The sequence below is a fragment of the Hypanus sabinus genome, chromosome 1, assembly GCF_030144855.1.
Source record: "Hypanus sabinus isolate sHypSab1 chromosome 1, sHypSab1.hap1, whole genome shotgun sequence".
In the NCBI taxonomy this organism is placed as follows: Eukaryota; Metazoa; Chordata; class Chondrichthyes; order Myliobatiformes; family Dasyatidae; genus Hypanus; species Hypanus sabinus.
In genome coordinates, this window is record NC_082706.1 from 8,743,763 (window position 1) to 8,767,505 (window position 23,743).

The 23,743-nt window shown below is 40.7% G+C and overlaps 1 protein-coding gene across 2 annotated transcripts in view; it reads left to right on the top strand.

Annotated features, from left to right (window-relative positions):
- Positions 1–11,115, top strand: part of LOC132391141 (transmembrane protein 150A-like) — a 55,153-nt gene extending 44,038 nt beyond the window's left edge. The window contains exon 7 of one of the 2 annotated variants that reach the window (XM_059963970.1): positions 2,872–3,247. In XM_059963970.1, the coding sequence (XP_059819953.1) occupies positions 2,872–3,020 (149 nt within the window). In that variant the 3' untranslated portion in view covers positions 3,021–3,247. Of the gene's footprint in view, positions 1–2,871; positions 3,248–6,883 lie in introns of those variants that run through there. The other variant, XM_059963964.1, reaches the window with a different exon arrangement.
- Positions 11,116–23,743: the final 12,628 nt, after the last annotated feature.

Consider the following 23,743-nt stretch of genomic DNA (forward strand, 5'->3'; position numbering starts at 1 on the left):
AATCTCAACATTCCCTCAATAAAATGCAGATTTCTTGAGTGGATAAATATAACTTTGCTATAGTGATCTCATCTCGTGACTGAAACTGCCACAGAACTGTTTATGTAAAGGGAAGAACATTTGACATTTGCGCAGATAAAGCAGTTAATGCAGATCTTTGCACAAGAAAATGACTGCAGTGTGGGAGCTGGAAGCTGCAGGGGAACCCATGCCTTATAAGGAAATGCAGTGAAGCTGAATGATTTCAGAATCTCTTTGTGCCTGCAGGTTATTTCCAGCTGCACAGCTTGGTGTTTAAATAACCTTAGTTCAGAACCAATCTATTAACAGATCAAAGGAAGTGTTTTCAAATGAAGATTTTATCATCTAGGAATGAAGTGGTGATATTGCTGTACAGTTGTTGGTCATAAGGAGTAATTCTGCCAGAGGAAGAGGTCAGTGGGCTATATTAGGAGAAAATTTTTCAGGTGCGCAATAACCTATTGACACACAAGCACTCTTCTCTCATCCTCTCTTGGGGAAATTTTGCCTAGTTTATTCAGGTAGAATAGAGGACATTAATCAATTTTGTGTTACTGTGGTTATTGTTTTAGCAAGCAGATATGGGGGGGGGGGGGTGTGGAATATGCTACTAATCCACACTTAGCCAGCTGGTGGTGAAGTGGCATCCGCACAGGATTTTGAGGCGAGTGGTCGCAGGTTCGAATCCGGCTGGCTCCTTGCATGCTTTCCATCCATGCTGGGCTGAGCATTAAGCTAGCAACTTGGCCTTGTTAAAAAAAAACAGACAAAATGCTAAAGAAACAGCAAGTTTGCTGTCCAATGCACCACAAAGTGCGGAGAGGAATAAAAGTAACCAGATACGGGGGGGGTGTGTGGGGGAGATCATGCCAATAAGCCACACTTACTGGCTTCCTTAAGCGATGCTCTTGTATCAATCCTTCAAACCATATCCTTCCAGAGGGAGAGAGAGAGAGAGAACCTTATTCTCAGCAGTAGCTTATCCTGCTGCTAATACTGGTAGTTCAAATTGTTCTTTATGCACAGGACCCAGGTTTAGATGACCAGAATTTGACTCCCTTCCCTTTCGACTTTGCCTGTCTTTTGAAATCCTGATGCCAGTAATGATTTATTGTCTGGCTACTTAGTCAAAATCTACATTTCTCCACACATTTTAGCCAGGGGCAGTTTTAGTTTAGTTAAATATTCTTTGAATTAAATGTTTAATTCATACTGACAGGGATACTTGTCAGCATATACTGTTGAGACAAATAGCTTCTGCCTTAATGTAGTCTTCTCATTTGATATGTTCCACACTTCCCTGTGTCTCTAATTTGAGGTTAAGGGTTTTGCATTAGGATAATGTTAATGAATCTGACATTAACAGGAACTGTAATAACATTTTTATCTCCGCTAGAATACATCAACTTGAACACCATATGTTTTCTGGTTGTGCTGCCTGCTTTCTACTCATGATATTTCTCCAACCCCCGCCCTACCTCCTCTCCATAGGATGTGTAGACAGAGTATTCAACCAATTATAGCACAAGACTGCTTCTCAACATGGTTTTCCAACATCCACATTCAAATTGGTCAATCAATCTAGCTAATATAGTTAGTAACATTTGTAAAATTGTCCCGGTAACATTCCTGATACTGTCTGACCAGTTGTGAATGTCCAACGTTCCATGATTTTTTTTTGTTTCTCAAATCTCCACCAGTCTTGGATTTTCCTATTTGTATTTGGTATTTTAACTATAACGTTTTCAGGTGAGGAAATGAAAGAGAACTTTTAACATGCAAAAGTTCAAACATCTACAAAACTAATTTCATGCCACATGCTGGTGATACTAAACCTGCTCCTGATTCTGAAATGAAGATCTGGGCAAATGTGTAATTTAGAGATTCAGATTTATTTATCACGTGTACATTGAAACATACTGTGAAATACGTACAACTTTTGCATTACAACCAAGGATATGCAAGCGTCTCCAAATTTCAGCACCCACCTTGCTCAGCAGACCAACATAGAACACAAAGCAAAACATACCAAGCAACAGGTTTGGCTTTTTTTTTATCATAAAAGTTACGGTTTTTCATTATTGCAGTCACGAGAGTTGTATTATAAACATGAGAAGATCTGCAGATGCTGAAATCCAAAGCAACACACACAAAATGCTGGAGAACTCAGCAGGTCAGGCAGCATCCGTGGAAAAGAGTAAACAGTCAACATTTCAGACTGAGACTTTTCTTCAGGACTTAAGAGGAAAGGGGAAGATGCCTGAATAAAAAGGTGACATGAAGGGAAAGAGGCTAGCTGGAAGGCGTTAGATGAGACCACGTGGGTAAGGAAGATTAAGGGCTGGAGAAGAAAGAACCCGATAGGAGAGGAGAGTGGACTATAGGAGAAATCATTGAGGAGGGGATCTGTAGACGGATGGGAAGAAGTGAAAGGTCAGAATGGGGAATGGGGAGGGGATGGGATTTGTGCACTGGAAGGAGAAATCAATATTCACACCATTAAGTTGGAGAGTTGTGTTACATAAATATTATTGATTCTCATTTAAGAATATCTCTGTGTTTTTGATCACCTGATCACCAGGTCTTGGTGTGATTGTACCCCTATGATGGGATTGGGAGTATTACAGTGTTAAGGATGGTATATTAATGTGAGTTACTCCAGGACAGGGTTCCCAATCTTTTTTTGTGCCATGGACCAATACCATTAAGCAAGGGGTCTGTGGACCCAGGACTGGGAACCCCTGCTGTAGGGTCATGCAGCACAGAAGCAGATTCAACTTTATTTATCACATGTACATGGTAGCATATAGCGAAGCTGTGTCATTTGCGTTAACAACCAAAACATCTAAGGATGTGCTGGGGGCAACATATCATCCTCACAACGCCTGGCAGAACAACACAGAACACAACAAGATGAGCCCCGTTCCTCCCTACACACGCACTCTCACTCCCGACAGTGCCAACTAGCAGGTACCTATCTATACAAATTCTCTGCTTAATTTCTAATAGATCAAGTTAAGAAAAAGCCATGATCTAAGCACACTATCTCCTTATCATTGTTTATAAATACAATGCCATGAGCAAAGATGAGAAGGGAGTTGCAGAAGAATTGGTTTAAAAAAAAATGTAGATTTTTAGAGATGGATAGGTCAGCAGAAACAAGAAACACAGCTATTCTGAAGCCTTTAGAACCAAGGTTCTCAACCTGGAGTCCACAGAGCCCTTGTTTAGTGATATTGGTCCATGGCATAAAAAAGGCTAGAAACTGCTGTTCTGGGAAGAAGAGTAAGGGCTTATGCAGGAGAGCTAGAAAGATGCTTTTAATTCAAAGGTTGGTCACATGATGAATGTCTGTTGGTCCAGGTTTGAAGCAGCAATCTGACCAGAGGCACAAATCATTTGGAGTCATCATCCTACTTTGAGCTAGCCAATCAATTTCATTTTCATTCACAAACCAAAGCACTAGTCCATTTGTTACTGTGGCAACAACAAAATGTGGAGGCAGTTGGCTTCCTCTTGCTGATTGGTAAATAAATTTGCTAGGCACTATTACAGTTGAAACACATCGGAACCCCAGTGTTCACGTTGTATTTCCGTTTAGCCTGGGCTTAAAGCTGCTTTGTTTTATGACTGCCATTTTTGTTTAGAATGCTGGTCTTCTTACTTAATAGCAAGTGAGAACGAGGTAATCTCCTAAACGATTATACTCAGTGGCCACTTTATTAGGTACACATACTCATTAATGCAAATATCTAATCAGCAATTCAATGACTAAAAGCATGCAGACATGGTCAAGAGGTTCAGTTGTTGTTCAGACCAGACTTCAGAATGGGAAGAAATGTGATCTAAGTGATTTTGATTGTGGAATGATTGTTGGTACCAGATGGGGTGGTTTGAGTATCTCAGAAACTGCTGACTTCCTGGGATTTTCACGCACAGCAATCTTGAGTTTCCAGAGAATGTTGTGAAAGACAAAAAAAAATCCAGTGAGCGGCAGTTCTGTGGGTGAAACCATTTTGTTAATGAGAGAGGTCAGAGGAGAATGGCCAGAATAGTTTAAGCTCACAGGAAGGTGACAGTAACTCAAATAATCATGCATTATCACAGTGGTGTGCAGAAGGTCATCTCTGAACACACAACACTTTGAACCTTAAAGCGGATGGCTACAGCAGCAGAAGACCATGAACATAGACTCAGAGGTCACTTTATTAGGTACAGGAGGTACCTAATAAAGTGGCCACTGAGTGTATGTTGTATTGTAGGGATTCCCTTGGAAGGGACAACAGTGACTTTGACTAAGATTGTAAGATACCGTTCCAGCCAAAAAAACTGGAGGGGGTGGAGATTTTTTACATGAGTCATATGGGAAGAGTCATCTGTAATATCCCCAGAGTATTCTGTACAGTTACAAAGTCAAAGTTGATTTTATTGCTATATGCATAAGTGCAATGAAAAACTTACTTGCAGCAACATCACAGGCACATCACATCAGATGAGCAGCATTCATAAAAAGATAAATTATATGTACATTTTATAAGAAAGAACAATTGAAAGCCAAAAAAAAATCCATTTTATCATGGTAATCGAAGTGGATATAGTGCTGATGAACTGAATTTATTAGGGTTTTTGTGGAAGGATGTGGCTGTTCACGTGAGAGTGTAGAAGAGATGCAACTCTCTCCAATGCAACCACATCCTTCCTGTGGGAAAGTTGCTTAGTTTGAAGGAATTTAATTAAGTGGAGGGATTGAATGCACTGGGCCTGTTTCCTATGGAGTGAGGGATACTAAAAATTGACTTGATAGGGGTGCATATATTATGAGGGGCATAGATAGAGTAGTTAGTCAGAAACTTTCTCTCACCGGTACGGGAACAAGATAGCATAAGATGAAGTTGAGGAAAGGAAATTTTAAAGGGGATATGAATAGAAAATTTTATCTTGACACAGACTTCTTGATATCTGGAACTTGCTGTCAGTGGAGATGATGGAGTCAAACACACTTAGACTGGCACTTAAATGGGGAAGGGATGGACCTAATATGGGCAAAATATTGACATGGATGATGTGGCAGTAGAGTCCATTTCTGTTTGGTACCCCCACCAAATTCTAACACTAACCTACAGGCAATTTAGAGTAGCCAATTAACTTACCATTTGATTTGAGCAGCCATGGCTTGAAGTAAACTGCAGAAATATCCCAGATTTGTTTGTAGAAACTGACCTCAATATTTCATTAAAATTCAGTGACCTTCAAGTTAGGTTTGCTCACCGAAAACAAAAACGTGGTGCTTGCATACTGTAAGTCACCAGCCACTCTGAAGTGCACATGGTTCTGCACTGGAGAGATTTGAGAACGTCTGTAAAGCTTTTCATTGAAGAATATTCTAATGTTTGCGGTCTGATTACCCAGGTAAAAAGATAATTGAGCCAGAGACAACCGAATTTCCAGTGACTACCCCTAGGCTGCAAGGCTACTGAACTCCCTGCCATTACCCATGTCACATCACATAGTAAGCAGCTGTTAATCCCAGGGGATCATGAGTCGGCCCTCCTTATCCGCGGATTCAACCAACTGTGGACCGGGAAAACCTGGAAGTTCTCTCTCCAGCACTTGTTGTTTGAGCATGTACAGACTATTTTTTCTTGTCATTATTCCCCAAACAATATAGTATAACAACTATTTACATAGCATTTAAATTGTATTAGGTATTATAAGTAATCCAGAAATGACTTTAAAGTACAGGCAGTCCCCGGGTTATGAATGAGTTCCACTCCTGAGGCTGTCTTTAAGTTGAATTTGAAGTTGGAACAGGTACATCTGGTATTATTTAGCATCAGTTAGTCAAATGTTTTTCTTAGTATATGGTACATATTTTACCTTTCTATGCATATAAAACACTTAAGAAACATACGTATTTCAATAATTAAACCACTGCGTTGCTTAGTAATAATTGTAGCTTTCATTGGGGCAGGGCTTTTCACATGCTCCATTAAAATTGTTCCGATCGTTGACCGACTGTAGCCTAATGCTTTTCCAGTAATCGGTGGCGTTTCACCTCTTTCTGATCGCTTTATTACTTCCACCTTATTTTCAATCGTGATTGTGATTATTTTCGTGAACAGAAACACTGCGGATTCAGAGCTGCAGCGCCAGGTCCTAATGTCCACCGCACTGAGACATGTTAAATAAAGTCCGGGGTTCCGCTGGGTCCTAATGACCACCGCACTGAGAAAGGTTAAATAAGGGACTTGAGCATCCGCGTTTTTTGGTATCCACAGGGGATCTCAGAACCAATCCCCCGTGGATAAGGAGGGCTGACTGTACTGTTTACTTTTTAACTGTCCTGCCCTGTCTGTAAGGGGTTTGTATGTCCTCCCCATGACCATGTGGGTTTCCTCCAGGTACTCTGGTTTTCTCCCACAGCTCAAAGATGCACCAGTTGGCAGGTTAATTGGTCACTGTAAATTGTCCCGTGATTAGGCGGATTAAATCGGGGGATTGCTCGAAGAGCCGGAAGGGCCTATTCCACACAGTGTCTCAATTTTAAAAAGGTTGTATGGTATATTATTTGCTAATTTATTTGTGGTAATATTACTTTATGTGTTATGTGTGTGAATTATATGTACTACGTTGTGCACCATGGACCAGGGAAACTTCATTTCATTTGGTGGTATGCAAATGTGTATATAAATGACAATAACCAGAACTTGAACTGGAACTGTACCTCACAAGAGGGCAGTACCCCCAAAAGGAACTGGGAGTATGTGGAAAAAAAGTCTTAAAGACCAAAACTAAAGTGCTTGCTTTTTTCCTGGGTAAAAATTATTTTCTTCCAAGCTCTTTCCTTAACAGATGCACTCAGGTGGTATATTTTTTATTAATGAAAGCTCTCTGTTGCAACATGCTGCTGCTGTGTGCGAGTGGATTTTTACAGTTGACGTCCTGGTTTTCTATGGAACCTTCTCCTTTGAGTTCGGTTCAATCACCAAAGAGACAGTGCTGGCTATCCTGAGGAGTGGACGCAGCAAGAGCTCCAAATCCCTGAGCAGCAGTGCGCCGGCACACCTAAATAATAACCCAGAGAGCATTGCTATGATTTAACCTGCTCTGTTACTAGGCAGTCACTGTGAGGAGGTCTTGGATGCTGAACGTTAGGGGCAAGTGGCAGGCTCGGCTCTACTTGGTCACCAGAAGTCAAGATTTGACCCTTTGTATCACAGCAACTTTGTATCTTGGGGCAAGTCTGCAATTTAATTTAATACACCAGTGGCACGGACTCCTCAGATCACATTTTCAAACAGCTAGTTATTCATTAACCTGAACTAAACAGGCCACTGGCATTTCACAGAACAGCAGCCTTGGATTAATGCAGTGTCACAGAAGATTGGGAGTGACATCACAGGTCTTGTGCAGCTTATTTTTTTGTCAAGTGATCCTTAATTTTAAGATGAGTACTTTTGGATATACAGTTTTCAAATTCACTCAGGCCACTTCTTTTTTTTTGTAAAGTGTTTAATTTTAACCTATCTAACCTAGAAAGTAGAGAGTTTGGGTCAAATTCTGTGGAACCTATACTAAAAGGAATCGGCCATGCTCTGTCTAATATTCAATATTCTTTCAACAAAGAAACCATTAAGTACCTTTATCAACCTTTTGCCATTTGTCAAGGAAGTGGAGGCTGTTTTTTTTAATGTGGTCCTTATTTGCTTCTGTGGGGTTACTTTCTTTGCAGGAAGATCAAAAGGAGAGAAATTTGTCTTGGCCCTAAACTGGAAGTGTAATTGTGGAGGGAAATATTGGATGGGTAAAAAGTTGCCGGGATAGGGTTTGGGGTAATATGCTCATGCATGTTGCGTAACAAATTCTAACTGATAATATTACAAAAGCTCTTGATAACCTGATTATTGGAAATTGGTAGAGAGATTGTCCCTGATCAATGCCTTGCATTACAGGGTGATACCCTCCACACCCTTAAAAAACAAAAGCTAAAAGTGAAAGCAGGTGCTATTCCTTTCCCCCCCACCCCGCCCTCCCCGGGACAAGTAAATGATTTCTATGGTTGGCATAACAGCAAGTGTTCAGGGACCTGGATAAGCCAATGTTTCAGGAAGCATTCTGCTCTCTGTCATTTAACAAGGAAGGAAATGCTGGTTTTTGGTTGGTCCTCATTTGCTTCTGTGAGGTTACTACCTTTGCAAAAAAGTCAAAAGGAGAGAAATGTGGCTTGGTACTAAACTGGCAGCTCAATTGCAGAGGGATTGATATTAGGTGTGATATTAGGTGGGTAGAAAAACATGGCTGGAGCTGGTGTTGGGGTTTATTTGCTCATGCCCATTTTGTGTTACCATTCCAGACAAATTCTAACTGATAATATACAACAGCTCTTGATCTGATTGGTGTCTGAATCCATCCTAAAACAAATCAGTGCCCTGTCATGAGGAAATGGTGGATTAGGCACTAATTTGAACCTATAAAACCTTAAGACGTAGGAGCAGAATTAGGCCATTTGGCCCACTGAGTCTGCATTGCTATTTCATCATGGCTGATTTATTAGCCCTCTCAACCCCATTCTCCTGCGTTTTCCCCATAACCTTGGACACCCTTACTAATCAAGAAACTATCAACCTCCACTTTAAATATATTCAATGAGCTCCACAGCCGTCTGTGGTAATGAATTCCACAGATTTACCAGACTTTGCCTAAAGAAGTTCCTCCTCATCTATGTTCTAAAGGGACGTTTGAGATTGTGCCCTCTTTTCTTAGACTCTCACACTATTTGCAACATCCTCATCATATTCATTCAATCTGTGCCTCTCAATACGAATGGAATATCCCCCCCCCCACTCTTATTCTTGTAAATTCCAACAAGTATAGGCCCACAGCCATCACACACCACATACATTAACCCTTTTGTTCCTGGGATCATTCTCGTGAACTTCCTCTGGACCCTCTCAGATGCCAGCACATCCTTTCTTAGATAAGGGACCCAAAACTGCTCACAATCTTCCTAGTGCAATTTGATCAATGCCTTATGAAGCTTCAGCATTCTAGTCCCAAGTAAGGGGAAATCATGTGGCATTATGGAATTGATGCTGTTGATACATCATGCCAGTGGCTTTGAACTCATCACTACCAGATACAAATTCTGTTGCCTTTGACAGCTGATAAAGATTCTCAGTAAACCATGTAGGTAGCCTGAGCATTGTTGCTTAGGAATGATTCCACTATACAGAACTTCTCTAACACTAATACATTTTCACCAAAATGTCCTTGAAGCAAGTGAAACCAGAGAGTAATTGAGGCTGAGTTATCAATATCACCAAGGAGTTAAGAATGGTTGAGGGGTGTGGAATACAGATCTTAGCACAGAAACAGTAGACATTGACCTTGAGATTAAGATTTTAGAGAAATAAACACCCAGGTCATTAGAGGTGGATGGTGGGATAATTGGTATGACTGACAAGGTATAAAGTCATCCCATACTGTTCATCCCACCACCTATTTCTAATGGCTGTGATTTAATGTTTGAGCTTTTACTTAGGCCAATGAAATCTTGTCGCTGTTTTTCTTGCAGTTATATACACTGGGAGGGGTTTTGTAGAAAGTATTTATATTGGGATCACAGCAAAAGGGTGGCGGAGTGGAGATGTGTCTCTACCAAAGGAGGTGTAAGGCGCTCCTTTCCTCCACTAGCCTGCAGGTCACCCTTGGGCAAGGTATAGCACCTGCTTAGCACCCCAACCCCCAACCATCAGGGTCACGTGAAGCTGTGGGTGGATGGTTGTGTGAGTAGCTAGTGCATATCACAAGTCCACTGACAGCAGGGAGACATTTTCTGAAGAGTATTGATAATGGCTGGGGTCACCCATTTTGTAAAGACACTGCCCAGAAGACAGCAAGGGCAAACCACTTCTGTAGAAAAATTTACCAAGACCAGCCATGGTCATAGATAGAGAAAAGAAGTCCATTGAAGGGGGTGAAAAAGCAGGTGGAAGACCATGATCACCCATGTCCTACGACACGGCAGGTAAAGATGAGATGAGAGATTTTGAAATCAACTCAGTGAAAGGAGACAGGAATCACTGGATTCCTTCACAAATATGTTGTACCACTTGGTCAGTGGCCATGTCACATCCATTGTACAGCAGAAGTCAATAACATTTGCAGACTCTCCGCACCCTTCCAATGAGTTATCTCACTGATCCGTAAGGTAACTGGCTGCCTGATTCTCTCTCTCTCTCGCTATGTATTTAATAGCAGACAGATTTGTTAAAAGTTAGAAACTCAGGGAAAAACACAACAAAATTGAATGGCACGTGGATTGAGTTTGCTAATTCATGTTTTGACTTTTGGGCAGACATTATATTTTCTTGACAGGGCTGTTTCCTTGTAAATATTATCGCTAAATTAATTGAGGTTTTTTTCTTTAGCTACCTACTTTGTTGGAATTGGCACGGTTCCTTGTTTGAGAGCTGCATCTAAAATTTTTATTGTGACAGGAAGGAGAGTACCCGATGCTTTCTGTGAATGTGGTCATTACTCAGTGCTTGGCTTAATACACAAGGGAAGATCTCAGCAAGGAAGGAATTTCTGAAATATTAACAATTTCATCGATTATGAACCTTCCAACCGAATGCTATGCCCTTTTATAAATTCAGTCTCCAGTAAGCTGACTTCTTCCCTTCACTCTCTCTCTCTCCTCCCTTCCACTAGTGTGCTTGGAAATTAGTTTCTCAAAGCTCACCCAAATGACATTCTCCCCAGGCAAAGAAGGTTTTCTGTGGGGCCATGGTGCGGCAAAGCTGAGCTCACTCCATATCTCAGTACAGTCACAAGGCCAGTTCAAAACAGAAGCTTGAGGAAAGGGAAAATGCCAAGGAGGCTCATCCTTCACAGTGTTTGAATGCCTGAATGAGTATCCAGAGCCTGGGCAAATGATCTGATCTGGAGCCAAGAACAAATCCTGCCATGGTAGCTAGGGAGACTTAATTCTATTTACCAGGTAAATAAATGAACTTCATCTACTGGATTATTGTTAAAAATCCACCTGACTAAATTGTGACCTTCAAAAAATCTATTGTACATACCTGGTGTGGTCTTTATAGTATTCAAGGTCTGTGATAATGTGGCTGATTGTCATTTGCTCTCTGAAATGACCGGGTGATCTTTTTAGTTCAAGAACAATCGTTAATGGACTAATATTGACCTTGCTAGCAACATCTGAATTCCATGAATTTTAAAGAAAAGCACCAGCTAATATTAACCAGAAGCGGGCCTGGCATTTCCAGTTTACGTAATTTCATTTATTAACAGGGCTGTTGTGGGCAAAAGCTGTAGTGAGCTAATGGGACCTCCTGTAGTTTTTACAGAGTATATTTTGAATAATGATTATGGCATATTAACTTGTACAAGTGGCTTAATCCCATTTAGCTGCTGGACAGCAAAAGAAATGTAATAGAAAGTAAAGGAGCAGGCAGAAATTATGTTAAAATCATGAAAAGTAAAATTACTAACTGGATGAATTTGCCTGCCTGGAGATTTTTTTGGGTTTCAAAAATAATTACATAGATCAATTCCACAACCACTGTGACAACAGAATTACTCCTAATGTTTCAAAGCCTTCTGTACCCCAGTCGTCAACAGCTAATTTTAAAAAAATCCTCAATATTTGGATGATGTGTACCTTGGCTTTTAATGTTTTTAATTAATTTATTATAAATGGAGAAATGTCTCCTGTGAGATTTTTAACTAATATTTTTTACTTCTGTGTGTCATTGTACTTGTATTTATATTGAAATTTGCAGAAGTGATGTTGACCATGATAGGTAAAGATCATGAATTGAGTCACAAATTTAAACCATGTATCAGGAAGTTATTTTTTTAAATAAATGTATTTTTAAATTTTGTTGTTCCTTTCTGTTTCCCACCCTTTGCTGCATGTTTAGCTTTCATGCCCCCTGCAGTAGAGTCATTGCAAATACAGGCAGTAGCTGACTTGAGTGGGTAGAGCTGGAAAGATGGGGAGTTTGGAGGGGGAGGGGGAGGGGTGTGGAGAACATGTTTTGATGATTTTTCTCTTTTCTGTTCCCACAATGTTCCTAATTTTCTTTCCTCAGATTGACACTAATTTGCAGATGAGACTTGAGTGAAGTTGACCTAATTTAGTATTTTCTGTGGGACTCTTATAAGTTGGCTGTATTCTGGTTAAATATATTTAATGGTTGCTCTCAGAAATACGTTCTGTTATCAATAAGGGAACTTTCCCTCAGAATCTATTTCAGCATGACATTCTTATGAGAATGATCCTGGGAATGAAAAGATTAATATATGAAGACCATTTTATGTCTCTGGGCCTGTTTTCGTTGGAATTCAGAAGAATTGGCGGGGGTGGGGGAGGGTGGTGAGGGATCTCATTGGTTATTGAAAGACCTAGATGTTTGCAGTAGTGGGACAGTCTATGACTAGAAGGCACAGCCTCAGAATACAAGGACATCAGAGATAAAGAAGAAATTACTTTTGCCAGAGGGTGGTGAATCAGTGGAATTAATTGCCAAAGATGGCTTTGGATGCTAGATCATTGAGTATACTTAAAACGGAGGTTGATAAGTTCTTGGCTAGTAAGGCCATCAAAGGTTATGGGGAGAAGGCAGTAAATGGAGTTGAGAAGGAAAATAAATCAGCTATGACTGAATGATGGAGCAAACTTGATGGGATGAATGACCTAATTTTGCTCCTATATCTTGTGGTCATGGCAGGGTGGTTTCTTCATCAGGACTGGAAAGGAAGGGGGAAGATGAAGGGTCTTGGCCCAAAATGTCAGCTCATTATTCCTCTCCATGGATGCCTGACTTACTGAGTTCCTCCAGCATTTTGTGAGTGTTACTCTGGATTTCAAGCATCTGCAGAATTTCTTGTGTTTATCCTGTATATTTATGTGCTTGTTTAGATGTTAGCTTTAAATGATCTAAATTTAAAAGTAGAGATTTCATATTTTAGGTTAATTGAATGACTTTATCTATTTCTTTTTATACTGAAAACAATTATTTATTAAAATAAATAAGTAGGGTTAAGCACTGTACAATTATTCAAGATTGTATTTTTAATAAAATTTCAAATATTTAATCAACAGGTTTTGACTATCCACATTACAGAAATGCAAACAAAAGAATGAACATGAAAAATATGTTTAAATCAGGTCATTTTAATTTCCAGCTTTTAATCTTGATGGTTTGTTATCATAAGTCTACGCATATGGTGGTAATATCGGTTGCAGTTTTAGGAGCAGGTTAGAAGTACTCTTGACAAGTTTACATTGTTCAGTTACGGATGTGTAAGACGTAACATACAAAAATAAGGGTAAAACATACTTTGGTTAAAAAATGGAGCTGGAATTGCTGTGGATTTATTCAGATCTATGTTTAGGAACAGCTTCTTCCCCTCCACCGTCAAATGTTTAAGGGGAACATGAGGGGCAGCTTCTTCACTCAGAGGGTCGTGAGAGTGTGGAACGAGCTTCCAGTGCAAGAGGTGCATGCGAGCTTGATTTCAATGCTTAAACAAAGTTTGGATAGACGCATGGATGGTCCGGGTGCAATCGATGGGACGAGGCATTTTAAATGGTCCAGCATGGATGAGATGGGCTGAAGAGCCTGTTTCTGTGCTGTAGTTTTCTATGACTCTATTTCCGAATGGACAATAAACACTATCTCATTATTTTTGCCCTCTTTTTGCACTACTTAATGAATTTATTTCATACTACATATATATATATTTCTTATTGTAATTTATAGTTTTTTATGCATTGCATTTTACTGTTGCCACTAAAACTCAAATTTCTCAACATATGTAAGTGAAATTATACTGAGATGGTACAACAATCTCTCAGTACACAGCTCCTTCAAACAAAGGTAGTATTACCCCATAAAAGCCTTAATACTTCGCACACACTCTACAGACTTAACCATTCTTACATGTTTCAATACAGAAGACATCCCATCATTGGATGGATTGCAAAGAACTAAAGAATGAATACAAATAATTCCATTATCTGTAGTACTTCAAAATATATTTATTTTCCAGGAACTAACTGCTACAGTAGCATAGTGGTTATCACAGCACTATTAGAACTTGCGTCGTTGGAGTTTGGAGTGCAATTCCGATGCCATCTGTAAGTATGTTCTCCCCTTGACCGCGTGGGCTTCCTCCGGGTGCTCCGGTTTCCTCTCACAGTCCAAAGACGTACTAGTTGGTATGTTAATTGGTCGTTATAAATTGTCCCGTGATTAGACTAGTGACAATTCCGTGCCTATTCCGTGCTATATCTTATTTAATAAAAAATGCTTTGTTAATGAGAGCGGTCAGAGAACGGCCAGACTGGTTCAAGCTGACAGGAAGGTGACAGTAACAAAAATAACCACAGATTACAACAGTGGTGTGCAGAAGAGCATCTCTGAATGCACAACACGTTGAACCTTGAAATGGATGGGCTACAGCAGCAGGAGACTAACATACACTCAGCGGCCACTTTATAAGCATAGGCGGAATGTAATAAGGTGCCACTTGTACATGCCATCATTTAAATGAGAACAGGATATGGTTATTTGTGATTCTTCAGTGGAATGGGCCACTGATACTGGATGATAACTGAATACATGGATTCAAATGCTTATAAGGAAGTGAAAATATGGGAGTGCAAATGGGAACTATCCCTCCACATTTTTCAGCTGTCTATGGTTCTGTAAACATCTACAGATTATTTGAATATGAAGTCAAAACTACAGACAAAAAGATGACACCTCAGGGAAATTATTGCCCTTGCTCTTAATAATGTGACATCTCAGTTTGAGCACCATAGGAGCTGCAGAAAGTTGTAAACTCAGCCAGATTCATCATGAGCACTCGTCTCCCTAGCAGACAGGACACCTTCAAAAGGCAATGCTTCAAAAGCAGCATCCATCTTTAAGTACCCCCCTCCCACCCCATCACCATCACCCAGATGCCCTCAATTACATACCCAATGATTCGGGAATAGCTTCTTCCCCTCCACCATCAGATCTCTGAATGGACAATGAACCCTTGAACACCACCTCAGAATAGTTTTTCCCTTTCTTTTGGCACTGCTTTTTTATTTTTTTATATATCCTTCTTACTGTAATTTACAGTTTTTATTATGTATTGCAGTGTACTGCTGCCACAAATCGACTAATTTCCTGACATCTGCCACTGATTTTAAGCCTGATTCTGATTCTGACAATCCCATGTAGCAATGTTTTCTTTGTCCTAATCACTCAGGACTCAGTCTCTTACTGAGCCAAAGTGAACTATTTCATTCATTCTGTGTCAGGAAACGTGCACGTTTGTGATCCAAACTTAAGCACATAACCTAGGCTAGTGCCCAAACACGATGAGGGACGTGTTCTTCATCCAAAGCAACTTGGAGTAGATTCTTGTTGACAACTTGGAGAAGGGTCCTGGTGTTAGCAATGCTTCTCAATTAATCAACAGAACTACAAGATGGTAGTGCTTCAGAGCAGCTAATGAAAATTTAAAAAATACAAATGCAGTACTAGAAATCTGAAGCAAAAACAGAGTGCTGGAGGCATTCAGCAAATCAGGCTGCATCTGTGGAAAAAGAGTTAACCTTTCAGGTCAAGGACCCTCTCCTTGTTAAGAATCTTAAATATTAACTCTGTTTCAAGCTACCTGACCTATTGAGTGCTTCCAGCATTTTTCTGTTTTTTTTTTGTTTAAATGCAGTTAATATGTTTGTGATTTAGAAAAAATTTTGATCCCATCTGGTGTTTAAAATAAGAATTCAGTTCCAAACTGCTCTCTTCTCACTGCTGTCATTAGGAAGAAGGTACAGCAGCCTCAGGACCCATACGACCAGGTTAACGGACAGTTACTACCCTGAACCATCAGGCTTCTGAAGCAGTGGGGGTAACTTCACTCACCCCATCACTGAACTCTTCCCACAAACTATTATGGACTCACTTTCAAGGACTCATGTTCTCAATATTCATTGCTTATTTATTTTTTTTCTTTTGTGTTTGCACAGTTTGCTGGCTTTTGCACACTGGCTGTTGGGTGCAGTTGTGGAGGGAAAATTAAGAGGAAAATTAAATTTTGAATTATATTTTTTTGTCAAGCTTGACTAAGTAAGTATTGCTCAAGTCTTGGGTCATTTGGGTAATAAGGTAAGATATGGATGCTGCCCTGCTTGTGTGAGCTAACAATAGATCATATTGGTGATGAGATATTGTTGACCTTTGTCCGAGATTGTCTAGCTAATAGAGGAACTGACTGTGGACGTACAATTTTAACTTTGTGTATTGTGTGGGAACACTTGTAAACTTGCTGATCCCTAACAAGTGCTTTTAAAAATCACTGACCAAGTATGTTTGGCTGTTGGCTATTACCCAAAATTTACTGTATATATTAAAGATGTAACCTAACATTGGCAGAGTTGTAAGGCAGCGGCTCTCCATAGAGTATTAACCTTATAATGAGGTCTGTGTCTTTATTTCTGTTTGATAACGGGGTAAGGTCTCTTACAGTAATTTAGCGATGAAATTCTTTTACAGTAAAATATGATAAAGCAGTAAATTCTTCAGAAGCAGTCTTTCATTGATTATATAATGGTTCTTGGATTTACTGTGTATGACTGCAAGAAAATTAATTTCACGGAGGTATATGGTAACATATACATACTTGGATAATAAACTTACTTTGAAGTTTGAATTTTAAGATTAGTTATGTAAAATACTGGAGGTCTTTCAAAATCAGGATCAGGTTTGATATTACTGGCATATATCATAAAATTCGTTAACTTTACAGCAGTAGTACAATGAAATACGTGATAAATATAGAGGAAAAAAACTGAATGACAGTGTGTATATATATATATATATATAGCTATTAGTTAACTTAAAATAAGTAGTGCAAAGAAAAAACAAGTAAAACAGTAATGAAATAGTATTTGTGGGTTCAGTGTTGTTTTAGAAATTGGATGGCAGAGAGAAAGAAACTGTTCCTGAATTGCTAAGTGTGTGCCTTCAGGCTTGTGTACCTCCTTCCTGACGGTAACAATGAGAAGAGGGCATGTCCTGGGTGATGGGGGTCCTTAATGGATGCTGCCTTCCCAAGGCACTGTTGCTTGAAGATGTCTACAGAAGCTAGTACTCATGATAAAGTTAAAGTCTGTCCTGAGCCTTATCGGCTCATCAGGCCGGTGCTTATGCCAGTTTCCATGGTGTGAAGCATCTGAGAGTACGAGTCTTCTCCCCCCCCCCGCCCCCCCAGATAGGATGCCAGTCTATTGGGAGGTTAACCCCTAGCATTTTGCCGGTACCCATTTTCAGCTGGGTGGACTGGAGTAATGTGTGGTTAAGTGCCTTGCTGGAGGACACAACGTACTGCCCTGGTTGGGGCTCGAACTCACAATCTTCAGATCGCTAGTCTAATGCCTTAACCACTTGGTCACGTGCCACAAGTACCCATGATGGAGCTGACTAATTTTACAAGTTTCTACAACTTATTTTGATCTTGTGCAATAGGCCCCCCCCCCCCACCCACCATACCAGATGGTGAAGCAGCCATTCACGGTGCATTTATAGAAGTTTTCAAGTGTTTTAGTTGACAAACCAAATCTCCTCAAATTCCAATTGATATATAGCTAGTGCCTTGCCTTCTTTATTGGCTGCATCAGTTTGTTGCATCCAGGTTAGGTCCTCAGAGATACTGACATGCAGGAACTTGAAATTGCTCAATCTCTCCACTTCTGATTGCTTTATGAGGATTGGTTTGTTCCCTTCCTGAAGTCCACAATCAGCTCTTTGGTCTTGCTGACATTGAGTGCAAGACTGTCAACTAACTCATATCTCATTCCTGTACACCCTCTTGTCACCATCTGAATTTCTGCCAACATTGGTTGTATCATCAGCAAATTTATAGATTTATAGGTATTTGGCATGGGAATAGCAAGAATATAAACATTAAATGCAGATACCAGCAGTAACAGAGGAATTATGAATATAGCCCGTGCTATCTGTGAGAAATGGAGCAGTAGATTGGTTTGGGTTTTTGGGATGTGCTGTCAGTGGCAGAATATGCTGTCATAAATCTTGTGAGCGCTTAAGTGATCTGAATGGTAAAGTACAATGGTGCTACCTAGTGCACGAACAGTAATACTGCATGGAGCCACATCCTCAGTCTAGCACTGTCACAAATTACTGTACTTAGAACATTAGGACAGTACAGGCCCTTCAGCCCACAATGTTGTGCTGGCATTTTAACCTACTCCAAGATCAACCTAATCCTTCCCTTCCCCTATAGCTTTACATTTTTCTTTCATCCATGTGCCTACCTAAGAGTCTCCTAAATGTGCCTAATGTACCTGCCTCTACCAATTTTTCCAGAACCATTTGGTAGGTTTCACACACCTACTGAACACTTATTAAAAATCTATCACTTTTAATGCAGAACTTTTCCTCTATAATTAAACAATTTCATAAAATGTGCAAATCGCTGGGATAGAATAAGAGAAAAAACTGAATTGATGGACATCTTTTGGAATCTTTCTGACTGTCTCAGGGTTCTTTACAGCTTATTGAAGGACATGCAAAGCAGTGGGCACTCATCAGGTACACCTGCTGATTAATACAAATATCTAACTAGCCAGTCACAGTGCCTAAAAGCATGCAGATATGTTCAGGAGTTGTTCAGACCAAATCTCAGAATGGGGAAGAAATATGATCCAAGTGACCTTATGGTTAAGATGGCGCTACCAAACGTGTGCAACAGCTTCTGGAAGTCAAAAAGCTAAGAAATCTGACCAAAATCATCACTAAAAATACTTTATTGTTGTTGAGGCAAGATGGTGTATTGCAAAATCTTTGCAGGTGGATTTCCAATGCCTCTACAGCTGGCCCAGGAGTGAGTTTGGATCTTTCTGGGTGCTGAAAGCAGAAGTTGGGGCCCAGGCAGGAAAGTTCTGATGCTCGTTCGACGTGGAAGCAAGATTGGATCGCTGTGGGCACTGAAAGAAGTCGGGGCCTGGGCAGAGGAGATCCAGTGCCTGTGCAACTGGCCTGGGAGTGAGGTTGGATTTGTCTGGGCGCCAAGCTGATTTGAAGAGCTAGAGAGTGGCTTTGGGCTGGGCAATGAAACCTGGGCCTGGTGAGAGTCACTGAGCGATGTGGTCTAGGCCTGGAGCCTTTTGCTGCAGCTGGGTTCTACTGTGAGGTACAATTCACTGTTTAGTCAATTTAAACATCGGCCCTGATTGGAGGCCGGAGCCGATTTTGCTCACTCTCCGTGATCTTCACTCCTCTCTCCTGGACGCTGGACCCTTTTGCAGTTCCGTTGTTGGTCAGTTTAAACGTCAACCCAGATAGACTGAAAAGACAGGGTGTCGGGAACTGAGGCAAGAGTGGATTTTGCTTGTTCTCCGTGAAGGTCATCTCCATGGCGCTAGGGCTATGAAGACTGCCCCCAGCTGCTGTACCCTGTGCCCACTAATATGATGAACTGATAAGCAAGGCTTTGGGCCTGCTCTGGGGTTTGGATCTGATCTCTCCATTTTGGTTCGGAATGCTGTTTGTACGATTTATTTTTCTTTCTCTTGTCCATTGATCGTTGGTCTTTTATTTTTCTTTTTTTTTCTTTAATTGGGTTATTTCGGGTTTCTTCCTTATTGCTGTCTGTTGTTATGTAACTCGTAACTGGGCGTCTAACCAGCAGAGAAAGAAGTATCCGTTGGAATCTGGTGGTACTATTTTCAAACAGTGTTTATTAGTAAAATATCCAAATCAATATCAACAATGCGAATATATAGATAATACACGTTAGCAATACTAAACCTAAAAGTGTGGGTATAATAATAATAATCAATAATAAACAAGCTCTATCAATGTCTAGGGGAATTGTCATATGTGAATATAAAGTTCAGTTCAGTTCATACAGGCTGAGGTAGATGTTGGTTGTTGTGTTGTAATTGTTGCAGAGAGAGAGCGGTAACGGCTACAGACAGGCAAACCTTCCTTTACGTTCTTGATCCGTCGATGTGTTGTGGCCATTCAGGTATGACCCCTCTGTCCTTCAGCTGGATCGTTCTTCTATGGTGGACTCGTCACCCAGGCAAGGGCGGACACACACACAAGTCCCCAGCGGCCCTGCTATATCACTGAGTTAAACTGACCGATCCTTTGTTCGGTCTCTGATGCCCCACACCTTCACGTGGGTTCCAACACTCAAGCAGTGCTCACTAGTGTATCTCCTGGTGTGTCTGAGGGGTGTCTCCCCAGACCCCACTTTTATCCCTACTCACGGGGTCTCAGGTGTCAATTAGTTTTGAATGGCTGTGTCCATCAACCCAGCCCACTCCGGCTGTCCACTGAGGAATTTTAATGAACAGAATGGTATAAGATAAACAATCCTAAGTCTTTCAGGAGTCATAATATGGTGGAACAACAAGTCTCTCTCCCGGGATTTATCTCTCTCTTATCTGTAGCAGATATCCCAATTCCAGCATGTTTTCCCTTACCTCTCTTTCTCTCTCATTAGCAGCATAGCAACATAGCACCCTTCTGTTCATCCTTCGTAACACGGTAAGCAAACAAATCTGTGAGTGGCAGTGGCCGTGAATGCCTTGTTAATGAGAGAGGTCAGAGGAGAGTGGTCACACTGGTTCAAGATGACTGGAAGGCAACAGTAACTCAAATAACCATGTGTTACAACAGTGGTGTGCAGAAGAAGCTCTCTGAATGCACAACACATCAAACCTTGACGTGGATGGGCTACAGCAGTAGAGGACCTCGAATATACACTCAGGGGCCACTTTATTAGCTACAGTGGATATCTGATAAAGTGGCCACCGAGTGAACAACTTTAAGTTTCTTGGCAGACGCATCTCTGAGGATCTTACGTGGTCTTTACATACTAGCTGTGTGGTGAAAAAAGCGCAACGGTGCCTCTTTTACCTCAGATGGTTAAAGAAGCTTGGCATGAGTCCCCAAATCCTATCCTAAGATCTTACTACAGGAGCACAATTAAGAGCATCCTGATGGGCTGCATCACTTCCTGCTATGGGAACTGTAATTCCCTCAATCACAGGACACTGCAGAAAGTTGTACTGACAGCCCAGCCCAGGGGTCGGCAACCTTTACCACTGAAAGAGCAATTTGGACTTATTTCCCACAGAAAAGAAAACACTGGGAGCCACAAAACCCGTTTGACATTTAAAATGAAATAACACCGCATACAATGTTTTTTTTGCCTTTATTCTATGTATAAACAAACTATAATGTGTTGCATTTATGAAATCGAAGAACTCCTGCAGAGAAAACGAAATTACATTTCTGCATGCAAAAAAAAACATTTTGAACTCCGAAAAAAAGACGTTGGGTTGAAGGTTACTTTTAAGTAAAATACTCAATGTCTATTTGAGTCCTTCTTGTATTTATGAAAAACGCCGAACTTAAATTGTCCGCCAGCAGCAAACCAAAAATAACATCAGCCAGCTGTCAACCTGAAAATAAAAGGACTATTTCACTGAACAATGAAAACATTTGAATATACGTAAAATAATAGGCAATTAAAATATTTATCATACTTGGTTAATGGGATTTCTGTTCCTGGACCTCAGCGCACAGCGTCTGCACATCAGGGCTGTATGATGTCACCTTCATCTTTACACAGGATCTCAAGCTGTCATCTGTGAGGCGTGCGCGATGTTTGTTTTTAATAAAGTTCATGTTGGAGAACACCTGCTCACATACATATGTGGATCCAAAGATCGACAGGACTCCAAGCGCATACTTTTTAATGTTTACATAAATGTCGGGGATAGCATTCTATGTTTCGAACACAAGTTTGTCCGGTTTGGGGAGGTTTTCAATATCACTTCAACTGTGATTCTGAGCAAGAACGGCCTTCTGACGGGCAACATCTTCAAGGTCTGCTGTCAAGCGTCTAAACTTGGACACCCATATGTCTTTGTCGGCTATGTCGGCTAGTTACATCTCAAGATCAGGTTGACTCACACCTGCCAATGCAGTCGTATTCAGCAGGGATGGATCAATGCTTAGGGGAGTGACCGGGAAGGATAATATGTTTTTTTCCTCTCTGAACTCACAGAAGCGTTTCCCAAACGATGTTTGCATTGCGCTGATTGCAGAATGTAAATACTCCGAATTTATCATGTCGTGAGTTTGTTTGAACTCTCTCAAATTGGGGAAGTGAGACAATGTGCCTTTCTGTAAATCTCTGGGAAGAACTGTCAACTTGCGCGCGAATGCCAAAACATCCTCCAACATGTGCAGGACTGTGCGTCCTTTCCCCTGAAAAGCTGTGTTCAGCGTGTTCAGGTGCGCTGTCATGTCTACCATGAAGTGTAGCTTTTCCAGCCACTCTGGCTGTTCCAGCTCAGGAAAGGTGACCCTTTGCTGCCCAGGAAAGTTTTCACTTCTTCCAGACACGCGACAAAGCGTTTCAGCACCTCCCCTCTTGACAGCCACCGGACTTTGTTGTGCAGCAGGAGATCAGAATATGCGCTTTGCAGCTCGTCCAGTAACAAACGGAATTGACGGTGATTTAAACTTTTTGCTATTATTTTATTGACAATCTGCATAACAACATCCATTACTTCTGTGCATTCTGGAGGAAATGTTTGAGTGCACAATGCCTCTTGGTGCAAGATGCAGTGAAAAGTCAGCAGCTTTCTGCCCAGCGACTTCTGCAGTAAAGCCACAAATCCCTTGTACGCTCCTGTCATACTTGTTGCCCCATCAGTAGCTACTGACACCAGGTGGGTGGTCTTTATTCCTTTGGCTCTTAAACAATTCAAGACAGCCTCACAGATGTCCTCCCCCCGTGTTTGGCCTTTTAGAGGTATCAACTCAATCATTTCTTCCTGTGGCCCGACAGAGTTTACATACCGGCAGAACAGCGCTATTTGTTCAATATCACCTTTGTCTTTAGACTCGTCGCAGGCAATCGAGTAGGCCACAGCTGAATTGATGTTTTTAATTTGCTGTCTTGTGATGTCTTCTGCCATTTTTATGGTTCTGTCTTTGACAGTCTTTGCAGAGAGGGGCATATCCCTGATTTTCTGCACAATTTCACTCATGTTTTTAAAGTCCGTGAATAGATGTTTTGAAATCTTAATGAAAGATTCTTTTATATATTCCACCATCTGTAAACTGCTTCCCGTGCCTGACTATTTCCTGAGCGGCAACAAAACTAGCATATGTTGTTGATTTTCCAGACTTCATCCACTTCTTGAAATGATTTTTGCTCAGCTCAACCTTCCGCATCAGTTCCGAAACGGCTTCTTTTCTCTCATCTCCATCCGGATATTTTTGAGCAAAGGCTGTGTGTTTGCTGGAAATGTCTTGCGACTTTGACTTTTTGTTGTTTGCTAGTTTCTCATTGCATATTAAGCATACCGGTAAACCAGTCTTGTCAGCACTGAAAGCAAATGAATCTGCCCACGTATCATTAAACGTTCTGTTTTCTTCAGTCACTTTTCTTTTTTTAGAATTCTCCATTGTTCGTCTACCTTGGATCGAAAAATTAAAAAAATCGCGCACTGGCGGGTGTCAGGCATTGGCAGTGGTAACGTATATTAATAGCGACAAAAAACACGTTTTATTTAGATTGTATAAGATCACCATAATCTTCAAATTTAGAATTACATTTCAAAAACTAACAAACTAACATAAAA